Source organism: Mytilus californianus, unplaced genomic scaffold (genome assembly GCF_021869535.1).
Source record: "Mytilus californianus isolate M0D057914Y unplaced genomic scaffold, xbMytCali1.0.p SCAF_9, whole genome shotgun sequence".
In the NCBI taxonomy this organism is placed as follows: domain Eukaryota; kingdom Metazoa; phylum Mollusca; class Bivalvia; order Mytilida; family Mytilidae; genus Mytilus; species Mytilus californianus.
Genome location: NW_026262745.1, coordinates 81,862,435 through 81,876,947, shown reverse-complemented (window position 1 = coordinate 81,876,947; position 14,513 = coordinate 81,862,435). Strand labels below are relative to the sequence as shown.

At 36.1% G+C, this 14,513-nt stretch overlaps 1 protein-coding gene across 2 annotated transcripts in view; it reads right to left on the bottom strand.

Moving 5' to 3' along the window:
• The window catches only part of LOC127716503 (uncharacterized), a 102,381-nt gene that overhangs the window by 46,842 nt on the left and 41,026 nt on the right, over nucleotides 1-14,513 (bottom strand). For both annotated transcript variants that reach the window (XM_052222744.1, XM_052222745.1), the window contains exon 3: nucleotides 6,144-6,240. In XM_052222744.1, coding sequence (XP_052078704.1) covers nucleotides 6,144-6,240 — 97 coding nt within the window. The remainder of the gene's footprint in view (nucleotides 1-6,143; nucleotides 6,241-14,513) is intronic.

Below are 14,513 nucleotides of genomic sequence, written 5' to 3'. Positions count from 1 at the left end.
CTTTTACACCCCAATGAATTTACAAAAAGAAGCATTCAATTCTTAAATAAAGACATTCCTTACAGACATTATTCTTTGAAAGGTTTATACTAGACATACAGGTGTAAACTTTCCATTGAAAGAAATCCACATAAGACTCATAAATTTATTTAGCATTATCTAATATAAACATTTGACCAAACACAAAACAATAAACAATTCATCAAATCCAGAAATAACTTCAAAATTGTGGTCATGAAAATCAGGAGATTAAGGTAGATTATTCCAAAATATCTGAGCTCCTTTTTCGGACATCTTCCAAAGTCTTATGGAAATTATATATTATAAATAGGCAAATAGTAGTTAATAAAATGTAAACATTTTTTTTTACATTATTCAAAAAGAAATATGAACAAAAATGCATTAAAAGAGAAAAATCACAATATTTCATTCTAAACAAGATTTTCAAGAGTATTACAAATACAGTGAATTCCTGTCAATTGCATATTACAAATACAGTGAATTCCTGTCAATTGCATATTACAAATACAGTGAATTCCTGTCAATTGCATAGACTATTTGTAAGAGAAAATTACATGTATGCAAAAACAGGTACTATTATATGCAATTAACAGAAAAGTTTTCAATGCTCACCTGTGTTTTGGTAAAATAAGTTCTTTTCTAATTTGTAAATAGATGCCCGTCTCAATGTAATAGCATAGGAAAGAGAAACTGTTGTTGTGAAAACAAATTTATTACAAAATCTGAAGGACTTCACTAACAATATATTGTTGTTTTAACCATTCAGGTACATTTTTTAGTTAAATTTTGGCCTTTTGTTATGCAAATAAGAGAGTAGAATTGTTTTATGTTGATAAGGAAATTGATTTGTGTTTTGAGTTCCTATGTGATTAACAGGAATAGGCAACTATCAGGTATGCAAATAAGTGGAATCCTCTGTACATGTAACAATACGTTATCCCATATTGGAAAAAAAAAAGTCATAATTCTAAAAAAAATTTACACAATTTTACTGAAATACAAACTTCATTGTTGACTAATCTAGAAACTAATACAAACCAAGTATCCAGTCAACATCTTAAACTAATCAAAAAAGTCCAGACACTTAAATATTTCATGAAATACCACTAAGTTTTGATTGGATTTGAAATATTGGCACCTTCCCAAAAGTAACGCGTTTATATACGCGCAAAGTAAAGAGAATTTACATTTATATATACGCGTCGAAAAATATTTCCAGCACTAACATGTATATATACGCGTGTATTTTAACAATAAACGCGTATAAAACAACAATATACGCATTTAAAACGTATATGACAGCAATATACGCGTATATGTTGGTAATATACGCGTATACATACGCGTATAAAATTATATACGCGTATATAATCGCGCAAATGACATGAACGGCCACTCATAGGCAATCTCCGGCATTTAAGATAGTAATACTGTTTTGAGTCATTTACTAAGATAATCTTCCACCATATATACATTGCGGGATCAAAATTATCAGATCATAGCAACTTAACTCATTTTTAAATCGGTACACATCAAAGTAAATATTAATGGACTTTATTGTTGACAGGTGATCTTTTGAAAAAAAAAAAAATTGCTGAAAAAAATTAAATATCTTTAATAGATAAATTACATTTATATCTTTATATTAGCTTTAATACATTCCATTGCAAGAAACAATAAATCATCCCGTTACAACAAAAAGATCATACATTCAGCTACGATTTGGATGACTTCCATAGACTCGTGAACATTGGGTAAGCGGATAAATACTGAAAATTGAAAGTTTCACCTCAGCACATAATTCAATATGTTGACTTAAAGGAATTGGTCAAGTAGACGGGTCAAGGATTTGTTGTTTATGTAAATTCATACGTTTTCTCAACTGTAACCTCCTTTGTCCTACTAGTAAGTATAGTTGTCATGGCAACCATATAAAAATATCAACTTAGTTTGAAATTTAGCCCATTAATGTCAGATCTGCAAATTTGCAAGAAGCTAATTGTTGTTGTTCCCCCGAGTCGTATTTGAACCCATGTTTCTGTGATATGGTGGCAAATCCGCATGCACGTGTCCAGCGCCATATAGACCAATTGGCTAACAGCTGGTGTTAACTGTTCTCTAAGGATTTAATTGTTTGAAATGCTACAACTTGTGGCGGCATATTCCATTGTACTATTATTTGTGTTAAATTGATTATATTCAAGTTTTTGGCACACTATACATTGATATGCGCGTGAATTTATGTTGCTGTTTAATATTTTTAGGTTTCTCTAAGGAAGCAGAGATATTTTGTTTGCACTTGATGTTATATTTTCTTATTGGTTGTTCCATTTTAAGTTTGACTGTAAGGTTACACCAAGATATTTTGCGGATGTTACATCTTCTAAAATAAGGTTAGTCAGAATGTTATTGTGCTTAAATAGTTTGTTTTCTGTCCAAACAGTAAATTTGCCAGGATGGAAGGCCATGAGTCTATCCGCCTCCAGATCTGCTGGTAGTTTTGTGTAATCTTGTTGACATACTATTTCTCGGTATACAATGCTTTCACCACCAAAGAGACGTCGAGGTAAATATATATAAATTGAAAAGAGTATATGCCCAAAGATAGTGCATCTGGGCATATCTGATGTAATGGTACTGCATGTGTTGTATGCATTTACCACTGTTTATGTTCTGTCAGGTAAAAAAACTGGATTCATTTCACAGTGTTGTCTTGTGTGTGCCGTAGTAATAGTTTATAGAGTATACGCCGAGGAGAACATTTTTTAAGGTTTTGGCTAAACTCCATAAAGATGAGGTCTGTTAGACAAGCTTGTTATTTTTGTTATGTTGTTCTTGTATAAATTGAATCAATTGTGACTCGCATGTCTTGATTTCAGAAACCATGTTGGAGGTCGTATATGATGTTGTTTGTTTCTAATTAGTCCATGATGTTACTAGTCACAATGTGTACCGTGCATTTCAGCACATACAAGTAAATTTCGGCTTCCTAATTGTGAACCTTCCATTTCTATGTAGCAATATTCAGTAACTCTTACATATGGGACATACTAGACCATACCCGCGACTTCGCGAGTCCGTGACTGAATTAAAGAACCTATACCTTATTTTTAGCCTGGATTTTTAGAATCCGTATTGTCATTTGGTAAAGTCACGCCGATTATAAGATGCACAGTTATTCCCTGTATAAAGTTCAGGTGTGATTATTACCCGTGTTTATAGCAAATCCTCAATACACCGTTTGGTTGTGCGCCTGACAGAGGCAGAACGTACAGATTAGGTAACAGGGATCAGGTATTTTTTTTAGTCTGGGATCCTGGCTCACTGGATGCCAGGCTGATTCGACCCGGAACTTGTTAATTATTGGTAATATTAATTATGTGGAAAACAAAAGGGCCTGGAATGGTGTAATTCTTAATCTACACCATTGTCCTATATTATTTATATATAAAGTTAAATTCTGCGGGCAGTACGTCGACTGAGCATGCGTATAAGACAGGGATCGATAACGGTCTCCGAATTTGGATATTTTTTCTCAAAAATTGGCGTTTTCTGTGGAAAAAAGATTGTTTCAAATACAAATTTAGGAAGTAAAAAACACTACATTTATACGTCATATCACAAATATTTCCAACTTTGTATGGTTTCAGAGGAGTTGCGGCTCAATGAAATCGGTCTCTTTCTTTAGTAGTATAGATATCTCCCAATTGATACAATATTCCCTTGCATGATTTCCTTGTTAAAGGGTTGCTGCTTACAAAGAAGCCATGAAGTTGAAATCAGCCCTTTGAAAATTTTATGGACGCGATCACCTATTGGTTGACCGTTATGGAATACCTGTTTCACAGATGACAACTGATATGTTCCAATTTTCATAAAAACAATCCCGTCCTCTTTTCTCGAATGTGACCTAACGAATTAGACTGATCATCGCGTTTGTATTTCAATGAGCAACACGATGGGTGATACATGTGGACTAGGACTGTTTATCCTTCCGGAGCACCTGAGACCACCGCCGGTTTTTTGGTGGGGTTCGTGTTGCCAAGTCTTTAGTTTTATATATTGTGTTTTGTACAATGGTGTTTGTCTTTTTGTCGTTTTTCGTTTTTGTCATGGCATGGTCAGTTCGTTTTTGACTTATGAGTTTGAATATCCCTTTGGTATCTTTCGCCTCTTTTTTTTTTAAAGAAACTGACTTAAAATTATCAGCCTTAAAGTGGTTACCCTTTCTAAATGCTGGTGCTTGTATTCAGTCTTTTTGGAGTTTTGCCAATTTTTAATCATTTAGAAAAATTGATGGTTACGATTGGTGCGATCTGTGTTCTTAGATCTTTTAACACCCTATCACTGATGTTATCGGGTTCACTAGATATTGTGTTTTAATTTTTCGGCAACTGGTGATCTGCATTTTACTCCCAACACTCGAAAGTAGAGGTAGTATATAGTGTTGACTCGTCCGTCCGTTATTCCGTAATTCATTAACGATGCTAACTTAAATATAAGATTGCACCTTGGATATAAAGTCACATATAATGATGTCACTTGGTCAAAGGGTCAATGTCATATTTACTAAATAATCTACCGTACATCGGATTGCACCTTCCTTGACTATAAGTTTACATATACATTTGTAATGAAAGATCCCCATTGATTTTCAGATAACAATAGACAAAATTTTGTGCAGAAAAGTGGTTTTAGAAGACTAAATCAAATATGTTCTATCAGTTTCCAATCTTACTTTGATATATACAGAAATTAAAGACCCCCATCCAGACCCTCATGAAAACACAGGATTTTTTAAAACTACAAAAAATATTTAAAGCAGCCAAAAGGAGTATGCTCCATGGGACACAGATGATTACCCCGCTTGCATATAACGTTATAAAAGGCCATAACTCAAGAACTGTAAAAGTGACACTACCCAAATTTGAACTTGATCTGAGTTTTGTGGTAATAAGCATTGTTTATAAGTTTCATAACATTTAGTTGAGGTAAACTTAAATTAGAGAACAGAAACAAAAAAATCAGCAATTTTTCCATTTTTAAAGGGGCATTATTCTAGAACAGTAGAAGTGACGCCACCAAAATTCAATTTTTATCTGTGTTTTGTGGCAATTAGTATTGTGCATAAGTTTCATAACATTTGGTCGAGGCAAACTAAAGTTAAAGAACAAAAACTAATATTTCAGCAATTTTTCCATTTGTAAAGGGGCATAATTTTAGAACGGTGAAAGTGACACCACCAAAATTTAAACTTGAACTGTGTTTTGTGGTAATTAGCATTGTGCATAAGTTTCATAACATTTGGTTGAGGCAAACTCAATTTAGAGAACGGAAACAAAAAAATCAGCAATTTTTCCATTTTTAAAGGGGCATAACTCTAGAACAGTAGAAGTGACGCCACCAAAATTCAATCTTTATCTGTGTTTTGTGGTAATCAGCATTGTGCATAAGTTTCATAACATTTGGTTGAGGCAAACTAAAGTTAGAGAACAAAAACTAATATTTCAGCAATTTTTCCATTTGTAAAGGGGCATAACTTTAGAACGGTGAAAGTGACACCACCAAAATTCAAACTTGATCTGTGTTTTGTGGTAATTAGCATTGTGGATAAGTTTCATAAAATTTAGTTGAGGCAAACTAACGATAGAAAACGGAAACCAATTTTGGAACGTACGGACGTACAGACGGACAAGGGTAAAACGTAATGCCCCATCAGCTACGGCTTGGGCATAAAAATGCTTTAAGTTGATGAAAAGACTTGTAAGAAAGTTAAATAGAAATATTTTTGTTAAAGTTTTATTTAAAGCGTTGATATTTACATTCAAAATAGGCCAAAAATGGAGATTTTGTGAAATTTGACAAAATTGTCTGGATTTTAACCGTCATGAAAAAACGCAAGTACGTAAATTTTTAATAAAAAGACATAATATATATCTAGTCATTATAATAGCTATGATTTGTTTTGATATTGGTAAATAAATCCTAATTTTGAAATTGTAGCTAGAAATAGGGGCCATTTTAGGGCCTTATCGAACCTACTTCTTTAAGACCGACATGTAATCAATGTTAAATGGATACATTTCTCGGAGAGATCTATGTAATATACTTATTTCTTTTACCTTTTTCATCCATTACTACATCGTAGTACTGTATAAAAGCTTTCAATTCATCTGGTCTGTAAGACATTGCTTTAAAGACATTCGGAACAAAGCCAGCCTGAAAAATGTAAAACAAATTCCATAAATAGTTATAACGCAACGAAAGTTAATCCAAACAAAGGAAGGATTTCTTTCGATTTTTTGGTCGCTATGTTGCTGTCTCATTGACGTTTGCCCAACATCTCCTTTAACATTTCGAAAAAAAACATACTATTTTTCTGAACAAAGGGGCTGAATGTTTAAAATCCACGGGCGAGAATAGTGGTAAGCTACACATTCATATTTGGACACCCTCAAAATTTTACGGAATAAGACGCAGTTACTGCGCATATATTTTTAAGCGAGATTGAATGAATATGTTGTGTGAAATTCCGAAAGATTGAATTATAGTAGCATTTGTAAGGTTTTATTATTCGTAAAGGATATTTCTTGACTGGCAATTACAATTGAAACGCGATAGATAACTCCAGGGCCCCTTAGGCTTAGAAATGGAAATGGAAATACAGAACTCGGAACCATTCGGGACTTACAATAAACTAGAGGCTCTAAAGAGCCTGTGTCGCTCATCTGATTCTACTTTGGTTTTGGAAATCATGTAAAATAGATTAAAATCATAACAGATACCCTAATGATGATTGAGGCCAAATTTGGTTTAATATTGGCCCCGTAATTTAATCAAAAGCAGAAGACTTTTGTAAAGTTTACAGAAATTACCAATAAATTTATTGAAATTGTAGAAAATGACTTTATAAGGACAATAACTCCAACAAGATATCAATTGACAATTTTGCTCATGTTGACTTATGTGTAGATCTTCTTTTCTTGATATTTTTGCAGTTTACAGTTTATCTCAATCTATAAAGATACATGTATTAAGGTCTTCATCAGCACCTCATGAGGAAAATTTATGCCATGTTTGGTTTCATTCCATTCAGTGCTCCTCTAGAAGAAGCATTTGTATGTATTTCCCATAGGGTCTTATGTTAAACTTAGTCCCCTGCTGGCAGCCATCTTGGATGACAAATCAGCTACAAGGTAACAACACTTGATCAGCACCTCAAAAGAAACATTCATACCATGTTTGGTTTCAATCCATTAAGCGGTTTTCTAGAAGAAGACATTTGTATATATTTCCCATAGGGTCCTTTGTTAAACTAAGTCCCCCGTTGGCAGCCATCTTGGTTGATAGATTTGCTACAAAGTAACAACACTTGGTCAGCACCTCATAAGGAACATTCATGCCATGTTTAGTTTCATTCCATTCAGTGGTTCTCTAAAAGAAGACATTTGTATGTATTGCCCATAGGGTCCTATGTTAAACGAAGTCACCCCGCTGGCGGCCATCTTGGATGATGGATCATCTACAAAGTAACAACACTTGGTCAGCACCTCATAAGGAACATTCATGCTATGTTTGGTTTCATTCCATTAAGTGGTTCTCTAGAAGAAGTTCAAAATGTAAATAGTTAATGACGACGACAGACGACGGACGCCAAGTGATGAGAAAAGCTCACCTGGTCCGAAGGGCCAGTTAAGCTAAAAAGGAAAAAACCCGAGGACTACCGTAGAAGGAACACTTTCTCAAAAAAGGAACCCAAATGCATCCATTCGTTTCGTCACCGATTTTTCAGAACGGGAACGTAAAAGAAGACACTTCCGTTCAAAATTTGAATTCACACTTCACATTACAGTTCACCACCAGAATGGTTTGATATGGTCACACCAGTTTAAAAAATGTATTCAAAACCTCCATTCAGTATCAGTTTAGCATTCAGTATTTATGGTACAGAATGCTTTATGTGATTTCATAGCATCTTCGTATACTGTTAGTCTAGTAGTATCTTATATTTTGGAATACGGGAATTCGTCAAGTTACGTATATAATATTCTCGTAAAAAATGATAAGAAACCCAATTATTTTCACAAATTTCTCGTTGTGACCTGTCCACTCTTAAAGATTTCTTTTCCGATGTTCCGATTTGAACACAGATGGACAACTTATGACAACTGTCTGATGATTTCAACTTTGCAATAGTCAACTTCCCGTTTATTAACAGTAATATACTCTCTGCTCCTTCGTCTTTCGTTTACGTGTTATACTTATAGCACGCCTTTTACGAATAATAAACGTGTTAAATGCACGAAAAGGGTAGCTTTGAGTGCATTTAATATGTTAATGATTAAGGCGTGGATATATATGATTTGTCATATTAATGGGAGATGACACATGTCAAAGGTTAAATATTGACCAAATGAATCTTAACTGTACTTTTTAATGAATTAAACATGTCATTCAAAAAGTAGCGCTTACTATGCTACAACGTCTCTTTATTTTCAGGAAAAAAAAATACTTGGAGCTGGTGTTTTCAGTAGGATTTGTGTTTCAGATAGTTGTTCACCAGGCTGATTGTAAAGGCAACTGATTGAAAATCTCATACTTGGGCTCGAAATTTGAAAAATTCGGACAAACAACAGGCGAGTCGGCCTATTCTTGGGCTTCTAGAGAAAAATAATGGGGGATGTCACGAGGTATGGCTATATAGGTATTGTGGAGGAGATTTTCGTAGGGTTTCTAGACGCGTAATGTTCAAAAATCTGAATCTAGGGCTGGAAATTTGAAAATTTCGGACCAGAATTAGGGGAGGGGGGGGGGGGGCTATTCCAGGGCTTCCAGAGTAAATAATGGAAGGTGTCATGGGACATGGCTATAAAGGTATGATGAATCAAGACAGTTAACCATTTACCAATGCGTAGACTTGATTTGTTTTGATCCTAGTTATGCACCAAGAAAGGGTCAAATGGAAAATAGACCAAATACCGTGCTTTACATCCTGGAACTTCCTAGCAAAAGCTTCACGCTGCTTGGGATCGTTAATTTCTACAAACGCCATTCTATTTATAGCGTTTGTTAAAACAGCCCTTAGCGTTTGATAGGGTGATAAAATAGCCCATAGCGTTTGATATAGCACCCCTAGCGTTTGATAGCGATTGAGAAAAACACTCCATATCATTTGATAGCGTTTGAAAAAACGCCCCATAGCCACAAGTTTTAAAAAGTCGTTGAATAAATGAAGGTTATCTATATTCCCGATTCAACTCATAATTTTCTCTCATTTGGTTTTTTGTGGCATTTGCAGCAAACCAAATTTGTAGATTCCCTATACTCCCCAGATCGGCTCACATGATAATATTCACACCAATGTTTACACAGTTGATCAAAGATATCTTTACCCGGTTGGCACGAATAAACGCAGTGATGTCCTCTGACCATTATTTCACTACATTGTGGTCTTGCCAGCGTACCATGTATCATAATCAGCATTGCAGTCGATGCAATCGGTCCTTTCAGCACCACATTCAAAACAACTGAAACCTGGGACAACTCGTGAAAAGATCTTGTGGAGATATTTACACATTCCCACATATGCTTACTCTCGAACTTGCGTTTATAGGACCACCTTAAACTCTCGCTGGTTCTCTACGAAGAAGTCTTTGTAACGATAGATTCTTTATATAAAAGTACATAAAACACTTCTAATTTGCGTCTGTATTTCCCATTCCCCTTGGTGCTAGTCAGATCGATGGTGACAACCCCGTAAGGCTCAGACCAGCAGCGATTGCATAAGGTTTTAAACACCTTGAAGGTTAAGTACGAACACTGATCTTGGTGAATGTGTTGGAGATTCTTGGGGTCTTGTTGAAAGAGACACACAAAGTTGGTGTTCTCCCGGATCAAATGGCGCGGGAGAAGTATTGACAAAGATAGAAACATTCGACGTACGCGTTGTTGTGTCGACCTCGGACGTATTAGTCTTCGCCCTTGTTCTGCTTGCTTATCACCAAGTCATCAAACACCATCAAGTTTTTACGGTGGGTGTCAGGCTCTCGAGGGTCTTGCACGTCTCCCTCTTGTTCGATGCCGACATGTTGCCTTAGTGGGGATAGTACGTCAACGAAATCTAACCACCCAACCAAAGAGGAAGGTTGTTTAGTAGCGTTGTCTTACCGCCGTCTGACTTTCCAATTATCAGACCTCTGTGGGAGGTGAAAGTGATTGCTTCTGTTTGAAGTTTTTTTTGTATAAGATGTCTTCAACGTCCATTTATTTAAATACAATGGCAATCTAGTGTTTGAAATGTAAGAGGAATACAGAGACAAACAGTCGCTTTGAGGTTGCGACTATCAACGGGCGACGACGGAGGGGTGGAACCTGCGCCGTGTGCGGATCGAGGAAATCCCAGTTTATAAGTACTACCGATGGTGGTTTTATGAACTAACTAATTAACAACTCACAGGTGGAGATGCATCTTCTTGGGCACAACTTCACGGGACCTGGTACTAAGCTGTACAAACGATTGAATACTGATAGAACACCAAAACCTTGGTCCATGCCAATCAATAGAGTCGATCAAGCTGCATATCGTCATGATCTCTGCTATGGTCAACACAAGGATACAACCACTCCCAACTCTGTGTGTAACAAGAACTTGCTTAATCAACTGAACACTATCAATAATTAAACGATGAGAGAGAAGATGGACTGCGTCCTCGTTAGACTCCTCATCAGCACAAAAGTACGATTTGGTCTGGGCGTCCAAAAAAACAGTTCGATGTAAATTCCAGAAACGCCGCGTTATCGTTGGGGGTGTGAATAAAACTTTGGCTGCTGATCGCGTCGACAATACTTCTTCTCTCGACACTACCTTCCTAAGTCTACCTAAGTGTATCAAAAAGCAGGAGATTAGCTTGCTCCTCTATATTTGGCTCTAACTCAATTGTGTCAACACAACCGAACTATAAACAGCTGTCATACAAGTTGGAGGTTTAGCTAACTATAAAACCAGGTAAACCCACCACTTTCTTCGGCAAATGTCTATACCAAGTCAGGACTATGGCAGTTGTTTTTCACTTGTTCCGTTGATTGATAGCATTTGATTTTGTCCGCTTTTATAGACTCCCCCTTTTGGAATTTGCCTTGGAGTTCGGTATTTTTGTTAATCTTTTTCATTGTCATTATTTTCGCTATTAATAACTTTGCTACTTCTGATCATAAAGTTGTATAATCGAATATCATAGGATGTTCGTTCCAGTATTTGTCTAGTCGGCGTTCGAATGTTTTGAAATTTTTGGCTATTGTATCTAAGAGACTGTTCCAAACTTCCACTACTCTGTTGATAAAATAAAACTTCCTAGTATCCAGTCTACTCCTGTTTTTGACAAATTCCAATGAATGCCCTCTAGTTGTTGTTCCGTTACTCAGTGTGAAAATACCACCTGACGCCCTTTCATCATATATTTTGATAAGAATCTTGTACGTTTCGATCATGACGCCTCGTAGTCTACGATATCTGAGCGTTGGTAATTTCAGAAGTCTTTCCTCATTTGTTAGATCTTCCAAATTCAGAAGCATTTTTCTAGCCCGTCTTTGTACGTTTTCCACTGAGTCTATATCCTTTTTCTTATATGGGCTCCAAACACGGCTGGCATACTCAAGCTGGGGTCATACTTGTGTTTTGAATAATAAACAAAAACTCCTGAAATCCAAGTACTTAAATTACCTTCGAATGAGTCTCACTAGTTTATTGGCCTTGTTTACCTGTGTTTGGATATGCTTGTCAAATTTAAGCTTATAGTCTATTTGCACATACATCTTTCTCACATTCAACAGTTTCTAATGTTGTTTCTGAACCATCATATATTGGCATCTTGTATCTCTAATCTTGGTTCTTTGTTTGTTTCGTGGATATTGACAGCACTTTATATTTGTCAGGTTGGAACCGTAACAGCCATGTCTCGCTCCATCTAAATAATTTATAATTCGATGTCATTTTGGACTATGTCTACATCATTTGGGGTTTGTATATCTCTATATAATTGTGTGTCGCCAGCAGACATATATATCAAAATCCACACATAAGGGTAGATCATTTATAAAAAAAAGAACAAACTGTACTGGTCCGAGGACTGAACCTTGTGGTATTCCGCTCGTTACATCATGCCATTGTGGGTAATTACCGTTAATTTGTATTCTCTGCTTTCTCCCATTTAGATAGCTCTTGACCCAGTTACACGTTTGCAAGTTCATATAGAACCTTTGGATGTAACTTGTCAGGACCTGGTGATTTTGACGTATTCAAGTTTTTCAATAATTTGTTAATTTCTTTTGGTTTAAAAGCTTCATTGTTAGAAGGTTTTACTTAATATCTTTAAAAAAAGTTTCATCTTCATCTTCTTCTTTTGGAAATACACCAGTATTTCAGCCTTGTCGTTATCGTTACTTGCAATAAACGTTTTACCGTCTCTTTTGTCGTGTAATTCTGAGATACCGCTTTTGGATTTTCTTTTTGAGTTTATATATGACCAGACATTCTTACAATAAGTCTTTGCTGATTCAGCTATGTCTTTTGTACGGCTTTGATGTTCTCTGATTTTGCTTTGTTCCTAGCTTTAGTATACTCCCTCTACCCTCTAGCTATCATTGAACATAGCACTCCTGGAAACCTTGCGCTAATGACGGTCCTGTATCTCCTCTATAATATCTATATAACCATACCCCGTGACACGCCCCATTAATTTTTCTCAAGAAGCCCTGGAAGTTTTTTGTCTGAATTTTTCAAATTTCATGCCCTAGTTTCAGATTTTCGAACATAGCACTTCTCGAAACCTTGCGCAAATGATGCGCTTGTACCTCTCTACAATACCAATATAGCCATACCCCGTAACACGTCCCATTATTTTTCTCTAGAATCCCTGGAATAGGCTAACCCCTCTATTTTTGGTCCGAATTTTTCTAATTTCGAGCCCTAGTTTCCGATTTCGGAACATAGCGCTTCTCGAAACCTTCCACAAATGATACGCCTGTATCTCCTTTACAATGCATATATAGCCATAACCCGTGAAACCACTCATTATTTTTCTCTAAAACCCTCGAATAGGCCAGCCTGTTTTTTGTTCGAAATTAATTAAAACCTTTACCAAATTCTTTTATAGATACAAAAGATTTGGTTACAAAGTTTGGCGGTACATGTTGTACCTGTAGAATTCTTATCAAAAACGGGATATGACAAGTCATTCTAATATTTACGGTGATGTTGTTTATAAAGCAGTAGTATGAAAAGGCCGATTCTGCCGCAATCGCATTTTTAAGGGGAAATCTAGCATAGGAACCCCAACCCCAAACATAAAATGCAAACGCAATACGTTTCAATTAGCCTAAGGGTAAAAACAAGAATGTCTTTCAGTTTAGCACAAAACCCAAACACCTTAGAAGGATGTAATCCTAGGGTAAATACAAATATGTCTTTCGTACAAAAGATGGAGGAACTCAGAAGTCCACAAATCGTAGACAACGATTTTATGAACGATAATGTTTTCGAGGAAAAGGCAAAGGATCAGAGCCTGGAAACCCTGAAATGGAAGGAACTCTCAACCGGTGTGATCTATAAAATCCTGGAAGTGGTGGAAGTAGATGGTAAGTTTGGAAAGAGTAAGATCCTCACCTTGAAAAACAGAGAAGGAGAAACGAATAGGGTGTGGGCCTGCAGTGGACTGAACAGAGAGACAGGACCCATGGTAGGAGCCTTCGTGAGAAGTACAGGCTTTAAAGTCAGCAAAAAGACCAAGCAGGAGTACTTCTCTTACGACCTTGTGAGAAATTAAGTCCAAAAAAAAAAAAAATAATGGGCCGGGTGGGGTACAAAAAATTTTTCCGATCCGACATTTCTGCCGGATTGGAAAAGTTTTTTTTTTTATGCTTGAAACGGAGCACATCATGAAGTGTAACGGAATGATGTGTGACGTTTTTTACGGCGCATGCGCATTTGATACGCACAAGATTTTAGTAATGCCCTTATTGTATAGCCAGTACGTCAATAGTCCTTTTTACGCGGGCTTTAAGACGTTATCGTTTTGCAGTGTTGCTAACTGCCTTTGTGACGTTGTTTTGTTTGGATTATACAGAAATGAACGAAGAAGACTGGAAGGTATTTTGTACAATCATGGATGATTTCAGAAACTACGTATGCAACACTTATCCTAGCGATCAGGAATTGAACGAGTACTGGACAAAACTCGAGCGCTTTGCTGAGCAATCAGCGAAAATATCGAAATGTGAAAAAGAGAGGAAAAAAAATGCACAGAAACGAACGAAGCAGGAAGAAAGGGAAATGTTCAAACGAAAATTGATGGAAAGTTACCAAGAACAAGAAGATGATGATTTAACAGAATTACCGCCTGATTTGCGAAATGAAAAGGACTGTATCACTAGAATTAAAAATCTACAGAAGAAAATCGATCACACAAGACGAAATGTACTGTTCTATACGTTCGGAC